This window comes from Ahaetulla prasina, chromosome 1 (assembly GCF_028640845.1).
Source record: "Ahaetulla prasina isolate Xishuangbanna chromosome 1, ASM2864084v1, whole genome shotgun sequence".
Lineage (NCBI taxonomy): Eukaryota > Metazoa > Chordata > Lepidosauria > Squamata > Colubridae > Ahaetulla > Ahaetulla prasina.
The window spans coordinates 105,283,878-105,294,808 of NC_080539.1; the positions used below are offsets into that span (position 1 = coordinate 105,283,878).

The following is a 10,931-nucleotide window of genomic DNA, read 5'->3' on the forward strand; positions in this document are numbered from 1 at the left end:
TCATGTGCAGTCACCAAATATATATTATATATGTATAAAAATTAATTCTTTATGAAATCTATGTAGTTGCTGCCCTACTGTTCAAAATATCACTGCTACTGTCTTCTCTGAGAACGATTTTCCTTCCAAAGTATAGTGAGATCCAAAGCCAGAACACACATGCAACCACAAGAAAAGTCAGCAATTAAAGATATAGATCAGTTCATAGGAAAGGAACCAATCAGCAGAATGAACTGTTAAAATTGTGGTTTATGGAGAAGAATGACTAGTGTCAGCAACAGTCATTGGACCCCAGCTGATACAATAAGTCAGGAATTTAATATTATAATCTTAGCTGGCATAAACCTAGTAAATTCCAATGCTTATACTAGCAGAAATAGGCCATATTTTCTACATTGCCAATTGTCTATATGAATACAATCACAATAGCAATAGCACTTAGACTTATATATTGTTTTACAGTGCTTTACAGCCCTCTCTAAGTGGTTTACAGAGTCAGCCTATTGGGTTGGCAACAATTTGGTTTCTCACAAAGGCTCAGAAAAAACTAAAAGCCGACTGCAGTATGCCAAACATTGAAGTCCAACTTCAAAATTGATTGCTTTGGAATGTTGGGTGGCTTGATAACATAAAAAAAACCCACCTGATACAAATTCATTGCTCCAGTTCTTGTATTTTATTTTTTTAAGTTCCTAATGCTGCGAATGAGTCTGGTCTTAAGGCAGAATATAGCGCTGCGTAAATTTAGTTAAAGAAAATCTAATTGAATGAATATCTGGATTGAACAACATTGCTTACTCATAATTGCTATGGTTCTAATTCCACCATAGACACATTGAACATAAGGATAATGTTCAAGGGCGGTATGGTTACAAACATTATTCCACACACTTTATCAAGAGGTTAAGTTGCACACTCAAAGCAAAAAACAAAGAAAAAAGAGCTCAGTTGTTTCTGGGAAAAGCTAACAATTAAGGCCCTGATCTGTACAGACAGAAATTTAAAAACCTTTTGTTAATTGCTTCAGCAATCTAAAACATTACTCAGTGCACACACACACACACACACACACACACACACACACACACACACACATCTGCCATACAGACAACTTGAAATTAAGCTTAGAGAATAATTAGCTCAGGAAAAAAGAGCTGGGCACTAAGAATGTAATTGTCCTATCATACCCTTATTATTTAAAAGTGGAAGGGAGTTGTTTATAATAACCATCTTATATTACCGAAATGGTGGTTTAGCCATTTATCAGATGTCCATGAGAAATGGTGAAGGCCGGCTGAATCTGCTGGACCCTCTCCCTCTGTTACCTCCTTCTTGTCTTTGGCTTGTTCTGGTGGGTGACAGAGCATAGCAATGTGTTGGGCTTGACATTTATCCTGAGAATAAATCACTCTGGATAGCCTTAAAGGGTAAATAATTGAACACAGATTAGTGTTGAAAAGTGAGAAGGAGGAATAAAGTAAGTTCAGCTCAAGGGGCCACCAACATATAAGAGAGTCAATATTTCCCCTAGTTTGTCCTTTCGCCAATGAGTGCAATCCCTGAGCACATTTATTTACTGTATGCGTAGATGTGTATGTACATATATAATATGAATGTGTGTGTGTGTGTGTGTGTGTATTGCTGACTCAATAAAGAGAATATATATCTTGTAATACAATCTACACCACAAAAAGAGGTATCGCTTTCTTAGGCAATTACAGAGAAGTAAGTTTAGACTGCCTAAAAGCAACCCACACACTCATCTACCCTTCCCCCATGTTAGGTTACTGCAGGTAGTCTGGAGAGTGGCTTGTCACAGATAACAAATTGTGTCAATAGATTTTTTTAAAAGAATGGGTTAATTTGTGACCGTTAAAAGCATCTGTAACTGCAAATTGTGGTTCAAGGATAAGATTCAATCCACTTACCCCCTTTCAACATTGTACAGTTGTATAATTCATTGGGGGGGGGTTGTCTTCTTTTTTCTGCTTTTCCTATAATATCTGAAGTCAAACAGTTGTGCTCTAACAACTTTCAATAATTGCTTAATCTACAAGGGACACCTAATTTTTTATTCTAAAATTATATAATATTTATCCGGCTCACTTAAATGCATTCAAATCATAGAGCCTTCTACGCTTGAATTACATTTTCTGTTTAAAATTAGATGTTTTCATTTGCAATAGGGGGGTTAAAATACAACTTTTGATAACCTCAATAAAGTGAGGGCTAGTTTGGTATCAAAAGCCAGTTTGCTGTAGTGATGAAGACAACGGTCTAGAAACTGGGAGACCATGAGTTCTAGTCCTGCACAAAGTCAGATGGCCAATCTCGGGCCAGTTACTCTTTCTCAGCCCCAGGAAGAAGGCAATAGCAAATCTCTTCCAAAATTTGCTAAGAAAACTTCAGGGACTTGCCTAGGTAGTTGCAAGGAGTTAAAATTGATTTGAAGCTTTCAAAAAAAAAAAAAAATCCCCCCAATCCTTCAATAGAAACATTTTTCCAAAATTTATTTAAATGTACAATGTTTAAATAAATATTGAAATAAAAAACATTATTTTTAAATTAACATTAAAAAACCTCAGAAACAACAGAACTTACCCATTCGAGCCAAGCCAAGTCAAGCCAACCCAACTAGCACATCAAAACAAATGAAACACATTCTCCAAAGCCCCTAAAGGCAGGACAAAAAGTAATGGATGGAATATAATCAAGGAGAGAACCAATCCTGAACTGAGAAAAAAATTCCTGACAGAGCAATTAACCAGTGGAATGGCTGGCCTCCAGAAGTTGTGGGTGCTCCATCAGTGGAGATTTTTATGAAGAGATTGAACAACCACTGGTCTGAAACGGTATAGGGTCTCCAGCTTGAGCAGCTGATTGGACTAAAAGACCTCCAACGTCTCTTACTATTCTGTTGTTCTGAAACAAACCCATATACATGGTTTGAAAATAACATTCAAAATGTAAAATATATTTGAGCTTAAAAAGAAATATTAAATATTAAATATCCAAATTCAGAACTCCTATACAAAAATATATTTATATTGGTACAGGCAACCTGTTAGGAGTCACTCTGGTAAAAGAACTAGAAACTACATAAAAGAATCTTTAATTGACTCTTCCAGATTCATTTCTGTCATGTTAATTTTAATGTTAAGACTCTTGTCTATACTTTTAATTGTAATTAATGTAATAAATGATGTATTTTCATTATACAGTATTGTCAGTTACGAACATTTTAATGTCCTTATTTTGAACTTTATAGAATCTGGCAAAAATAGACAACCAATCTGTCTTAACATAAAAACTGTTTTGCAATTTTTCCAATTTTCTTCAGCTGTTCTATTGCACTGTGCATGAATTAATGAATTCACTTCTATGCTATCTCTTCCTTGGGAACTCAAGAGAGAACACATGGGAGATACCTCTCATTTTATCCCTCTAATTGTCTAGACACTGGTAATGCTCTGAGGCTCCTGGCATTGCACCTAGATTACTGTGGAGGAATTTAGTTCTAACCTTGAACAGGAAATAAATAAGGCAAAATGGTTGCTCAGTCCTTAGAAAGTACAATATATGAGAAAGAAACTCAAAGTAGCCCTACCTTGATCTTGTTGTCCTTAGAAGAGGCAGTGAAAATTTTGTTTAAATACAGAAGATTCTGTTAATAAAAGTTACAAGGATAAAGTAGCATTCCTATTTCTTGACCTGGTCTACCTTAAAGGATTGACAGCTACCATACTGGGGTTTGTCTCCTGCAACAGTTCAATTGGCTATTGAATAAACATACATATGCTAATTGAAAGCAGGCAATGCTTCAACATTTGTACAATTATGGAATAATTAATTTGTACTAATAAAGGCGAATATTTGTAACTCTGAGTTGAAATGAGTGGTTCTTGGTGCTCTCTGACCTTGGTTGTTTTCTTACAAACATTTCATTACCAAACTAAGTAACATCAGCAGTGCTAGCAATGGACTAGCGCTGGTGATGCTATCAAGTTTGGTAATGAAATGTCTGCAAAAAATAATAATAATAATAATAATAACCAAGAGAGCACCAAGGACCCCTCAATTAATTTGTTTTTATATTTTATGAAGTATGCCACCCAGAATCGCTTGCTGAGATTGGTACCTGTAGAAATCAAATAAAAAATAATGCAGATGCCAAAAGATTTAATCGAAGCTGCAACTCCAGTTGATGTACAGTTTAAAGTCTTCATAAAATAGCATCCATTTTTCCCAGCGGGAGGGAGACATTTTGACATTAGATAAAGAGAACTGAGAACAATTGGATTAATGTACAGAAGAAGCTTGCCTTCTGATAGGACAATATCATTTGTTCCGATTCATTAAACAAGAGCATTATAGTTATCAGGAGTTCCAGTTGTTTATTTTCTTTTACTGCAGCCAAGTAGGTTCCTATTAAGACAAAACAGATAATCACCACATTTGGTCGCAGACATGATATAATGCTTTGTAGGTGCTGGGCCATTTCATACGTTTTCAGCTTATTATGAACTTTCAAATAACTGGATCGAGGGTTGCACTTTCTTTTTCTCAACTCATTGTTCAAGGAGATGTCTTGCCTTTTTCAGAAGCAAAAAACTTCAAAATCCCTGAAATGAGAAAGATCCACACAAAAAAATGCACTGTTCCAGCAGAAGATTATCTATTATATTTTTTCAAGATTCAGGAAAGAGTTAGTATAGGTAAAAGGTAAAGGTTCCCTTCGCACATACGTGCTAGTCGTTGCCGACGCTAGGGGGTGGTGCTCATCTCCGTTTCAAAGCCGAAGAGCCAGCGCTGTCCGAAGACGTCTCCGTGGTCATGTGGCTGGCATGACTCAACGCCAAAGGCGCATGGAATGCTGTTACCTTCCCACCAAAGGTGGTCCCTATTTTATATTATTAGTATAATTAAGTGCAAATATGTTTGTGATAAGAGGAAAAGTTGAATGCATTTTTTTCCTCACAATCACAGCCAAGAGAAACTAAGTTAACCCTGGTATATTGTAACTTAGTTGACCTATTGTATTTGGATTTGACCACAGCTAGTTTTTCAGATGGCTGCCTCCTCTTGCTGATGTAGATGAATATCAAGCATCAGAATCACAAAGGATCAGATATCACATACAGGTTGTCTTTGACTTATGACAGGTCTCTTAGTAACTAGTCTTTGAGAGAAGACTAGTATTTTTGATACACTGGATCTCCCTATGTGTATTTACAGCCCATTTCCAAAGTTCTAACAGCTGCCTCCCAGTCATGTGACCAAATTTTGGCTGCTTGGCAACCAGCATGCATTTATGGCCATTTGCAGCGTCCCTCTGTCACATAAAAACATTTTATGATTTTTTTACTGAAAGCCAACATTTGCTTCCAATTTTCAGCAAAATTGGTCCATAGCAAACAATAGGTTTGCTTAATGACTATAGTGTTCACTCAACAACTGTCATGTCCACTTAATGACTGCTCCTAAAAAGGTCAAAAAATTGGGTTGGTTACATGGATAACAACACTTTACAACTGTCACGACTTACAACCATAATGGGCAGGCTCCATTACAGCCATAAGTTGAGAACTATCCATGTACCATATATTTAAACCAGGGGTATCAAACTGGCGATCTGTGGGCTGGATGAGTCATGCGTAGGCCACGCCCACCCCAGTTCCGTAAAAGCAAAAAATGTCACAATTTGTTGTGATACATCACGTGATGCGATTCAGTTTGACACCTGTGATTTAAACAATTGAATAGCATTATGTTGTCCTGATCTTTGGAACAGCTCTTTAGGTCTGAAGGAAATGTCTTCTACTGAAATACATCCTTAGACACATTGCTAAATGATTACATTGCTCGCCCTTTCCCACTCTCTCAGAAAACAAGACGGGATCCAACCAATAATTTCTCTCATTCTTTGTCAAAATATTTTGCCTGTTAATTGTGGGATGTTATAAAGCTGGCCACTACTCTCAAAATAATAGATGAGATTATAAAAATGTTGCAAGAAGCCAGCTGCAAGGACAAAGTTAGTTGTTTGTTTCATCCATCAATTTGGATATATTTGCAGAGGCCGATAATCAGTAGTGATTTCAGAAGAAGGGATAGGCTTCTGCTTGTCTATAACATACACAATTGTTGCTTCCAGTGTTCGTGCTGCTAACAGAAGGCCTAACCTCGCCAACTCAACTGTCTTTCAATTTTCTTGTCCTCCACAGAGTTTGATTTCTCTTATGTCACTAAAGTAACTGATGGGCTGTGTACTATATAGTAGGATTTATCCTTGTGATTTCTGTCATAATTCTATTTTATTATTCAAATTTATTATTCAACTGAATGACTGAAAACAGAAGTGTTAGTAGTTTTTTTTTTGGTTTAAACACGAACCGGTTTCTCTTACTGGCATCTTAGCAACAATTCTTTATTATTATTTGGACATCCTTTGTGGATGCTTTTCAGTAAAATAAATGTTCCACTCTGAATCTGCTTTTTTAGTCTCGGGGATCTTTTAAAACCAGCTTTAATTTAAGTCTTAGGAATGCGGTAGCATCCTAAAGTTTCACTGGTGAAATACAATAGTTGCATGTTGCTTTATTTATTCAGGACTTCATCTCCCCCTCCTTTCCCCCACTAACAAATATATGCCTGCTCTACGGAGCTATTGGAAAGCCAAAACAACCTGGGTCAAGTTGACTGGGTCAGTTCTGCTATCCTTTAAACACTGAGGAAACCAAAGGCATTGATTTGTGATTCCCTATGGAACAATTTAATGCATGAAACTGTTTAAAGATATAGATAAAGAGTCCATGATGGAGGAGTAAATATACTGCAATCTATCCCACAATGAGTTGTGAATGGTAGGAGTACAATACTTTCTGATCTAATTTGCATAGCACTTCTCATTATTAAATAAAGTGGCCTACATGAATGGGATTTAACTTATCTCACAGGATAATTTATAGACATGGGAGGATTACCATTTGGTGATTATCCATCCTTCATATCTGATTGGATAAACATAGTTGTCAACCAGCCCAGATAATAAATGGTTAAATAAATTTTCATCTGGTAACCCAGGGCACTTTCTGAAAGCATGTATGAACAAAGACTATTCTTTAATTACAACTGCTGTTAGCATAATTGATCAAAAGGCATTAACACAGTTATTCCAGCTTGGCTCCATCAATACAGAGTTTCTATCGTTAAAATGGTTGATTAAAATAGGATGGAAACAAGGGTGAGTTACAAATGGAAGATCCTGATCCCTGAGAAAATATTGGCCTATTCAGATACCAGTAAAGATACCCAGTAAAGAGAAAAAAAAGAGAGAAAGAGAGGGTGGGTGGTGGGTGGGAGGGAGGTGGGACTTCATCCAAATACTGTACCTGCTTAAGTTTTGTCAATAATTTCCCAGCAAAAAATGGCTGTGAAAAAAATCTACCGTAAATAATTTGATCAAGGAAATAAAATGGTGTTTTCAGTCAATTCTAATCTATATTGTCAATGCACAACATATGCGCAATGAGATTGGTTGAGCTCCCTCAGTGCACCCCCCCCAACACAATACAACTCACAGTGAAGACAGAAAATTCCTAACCCAATAAATCATATTAACAAAAACCCCAGTCCTATTGCACCAGTGTGAACATGTTTCACATGGTGCCAGCCCTGCAGTCCATCATACTACATAGTTCTGTTCAGGGGTGAAATGCTCCCAGTTCAGACTGGATCGACCAATCCGGTAGTGATGGTGGCGGGTGGTTTGGAGAACAATAGCAAAAATCCATGCCCCCCCCCGCCCCTGCCCAGCTGAGCCACACGATTGTCAGAGCCTTTTTTTTACTTTTAAAAGCATTTTTTTCTACAACCTCTTCGGCCAAAGAGGTTGTAAAAAATGCTTTTAAAAGGCTCTGGCAATCCCAGCTGAGTTGCCTGATCGTCAGAGGCTTTTTTTTTAACTTTTAAAAGCATTTTTTCTTTTTTAAAATAAATTTCTTTTAAAAGCATGCACAGTCACAACCGGTAGTAAACTGGTTCAGATTTTACCACTGGTTCTGATGTTACTTCTCATTCAGGAGTCCGACAGCCCATGGATAAAAACTATTCTTCAGCCTGTTTGTACGCCTGGCTATACTTCTACATCTCCTTCCCAATGGTAGGAAGGTAAAGAAGTGATGACCAGGGTGAGAGTTGTCTATCCAATATTGCCTGCCAATTCCATTATATATTCTTCTGCCTGTCAAGTTCCCTTTAGCCCAACCAGTTTCAGACAATTACTATTTCTGCAGAAGAGCGGCATCATCTGATCTTGAAACTAAGAATGAAGAATGAAATGAAGGAAAGGGTGGTCAAGGGAATTTGACTACTACAAGATAAGAACACACCAATTAATTCCTCCTTATCTACTGACCACAGCAAAGAAGTTAAGATCATCTTGCCAGCCCCTGCACTGGAGTGCAATAAGCAGCTGTTACTTTGGAAATATCCTCTGGGATGTTGGCAGATGCATTTTAAAGGCTAACCAAAAACGATTAATTCTTAGGACATTAAGATCTCAAAGGATTCGTGGGTGAGGACAAATTCCTAAATTTATTCTTAAAAGTACAGATGGGAGGAAGATGGGGATTAATTTATGGACTGAAATTTAGTTTAGTGCATACAGTGCATACTTCTCAGTATTTTGCAAACAAATTACCAATGAGAAATGCAGCATGGAAAATTCCATTTAAAAGTATGTATTTGTAAACATTTCATACACAAATCCATTAATCATGGAAAATAAAAAACTGTATATGAAACGAAACTAAATAAAAATAAAAATGCAAACTGCAAAAATAAAATAGACCTGTTCACTCTTGTTTGGAAGTAGAAGGATTAAGAATTGCACTTCCTAATTTCAATACCAGAGATATTGGATTTATTGACAAACCAGAATTCTAATTTGATCTGTGCTCATCAGCTCCGCATATGGGTTAATGGGCCAAGTTAATGCTTTTGACTGCCATTCCAAGAATCTCAAACGATGGCTGTTCTTTTTCCATACAGATCAAAATACCTAGCAATCACTGCACCTCTCTGCAAGGTTTTGAGGATCCGCATGCAAAGCTTGGCCATTTTGCAATAATAAGATAGTTTTTGATTAAGATCAAGCCAAGCAGTAGGTCACGGGAAGGAAACAGTGGCCTTTGACAGAAGGGAGTTGACAAGTGATGAAGTCAGGAATGTGCTGATGTCCTTGAGCCGAATGAGGGGCAAAGTGTGGGAAGATGCAGGCACATGAAGATGAAATCACTGTTGGGTTAATTAATTGGGGTGGGATGACTGCACATTCAGGGGAGGAAAGAGGCTTAGTTTGCCCTAAATCTAAATTTCAAGTAGCAGCTACAAAGGATTCTGGAGCTACAGGAAGCATGGAAGCTATTGGGTGAAGCTTGAATTGGCTGCTGTCCAAAGGAGTATGTCAAATATTAGTGAAAACAGACTGCAGCTGTTGTGTACAGGAGTATTTTCTTACAATTATGCTTTCACTCCTTCTCAGATGAAACTCCACGCTCACCAGAATTGCCGCTGGTACCACGGAGGGGATGTATCTACACCAAGCTGGAAGATCATCAAGACCAAAATGCAAAGTGTGAGGAGGGCAAAATCACCAATTCTGTGGGATCAGTTGCCTTTGGTTGCTTTATGTATAAATCTATTTATGGACCAGAAGTATATTGTCCCTTGAGAGACAATACTCAATTAACCAAAGAGTTATTTTTCTTCAAAGCCAAGTTTTTGACCTTGAGCTTTGAGAAAAAGCCTGGTGCATATTGCTGGAGCATCATTGTCCATCAGTACAACGGGATCTACCCTGCAACTCAAGAACGCTGCTGGGTCCTGCAAAATGGGCATATTACAGCACCCATCTTACTCCATTATGCATTTCTATTTAATGTTTATTATTACGTTTCAGAGGTTTTTGGAGAAAAAAATGTTCTCTTAAAGTATTTAAGGGAGTTGGGCAAAATGTGCAATCAGCATACTGAGGATATATTTACCCATTAAAATTGTTGCAATGTTTTCTCTCTAACTTCCTGCCGCTGCTCCTGGAAGATTTTATGGTGAAATGAGAAGAAAGCCAGAAATGACTCCAGGGTAATCACGCTAGCCAAAATATCAGAGCAGTTCTGTTTGTCCTGGATTTTCTAGGAATGTTATATTTGTCAAAAATATCTCTATAGCTATCCATCTTGTCAAGGACTTTTGTCCTCCTGTGCTGCTTTATAGGATGGCTTTAGATCTTTTGCTGTTTTGAACAACAACAACAACATCAACAAATGAATGCTCCAAATTGGCACATTCACTTTAAATGACTTCTCATTTTCTGGGTTTCTGATCCATTTTTTGTTTTTGTTTTTGTAAAGCATAATAAAGTTTCCCCGTTTCATCAAGCAGTAGAAATTTTCTGGAATTTTTCTATTGTCCAGTGGAACTATTCCACACTGAAGCAAAATAAAGAAAACTATTCATTGTTATAGTTACATAAATCAGCTGCTAAGTCATGATTCATTCTAAGCAGAATATAACCCTGGTGAAGCTCATGGAGCAACTCCTCACCTATGTGATTCCATGATACTATCTTTGTTCAGCAAGTGAGCCAATCTATTTTTGGCTCATTTTCCGTTGAATAGGAAATAAATGGAAGCCAACTTTTCAGCAGAACTACTGGTGCTTTGTGAAGTTTAAGCTGATTAATATCTTATAAATGGGACATCTTGTCTCTTATATCTTGGCTTTTCCCAGTTTCTGCAATGGTACTTTCATACCGTAGCATTTTGTTGTAGTTTGTAAGCTGAACAGAGAGATGATGGCTTGGGATTTTTTGTAGCTTTAAATTGCCACACAAACACACATACAAATATACCAGAGGTGGATTTCAGAAA

The 10,931-nt window shown here is 37.2% G+C and overlaps 1 protein-coding gene across 1 annotated transcript in view; it reads left to right on the forward strand.

Moving 5' to 3' along the window:
- Positions 1–10,352, forward strand: part of LOC131188530 (uncharacterized) — a 33,996-nt gene extending 23,644 nt beyond the window's left edge. Inside the window, exon 4 of the mRNA XM_058163842.1 lies at positions 9,545–10,352. Coding sequence (XP_058019825.1) covers positions 9,545–10,053 — 509 coding nt within the window. The 3' untranslated portion in view covers positions 10,054–10,352. The remainder of the gene's footprint in view (positions 1–9,544) is intronic.
- Positions 10,353–10,931: the final 579 nt, after the last annotated feature.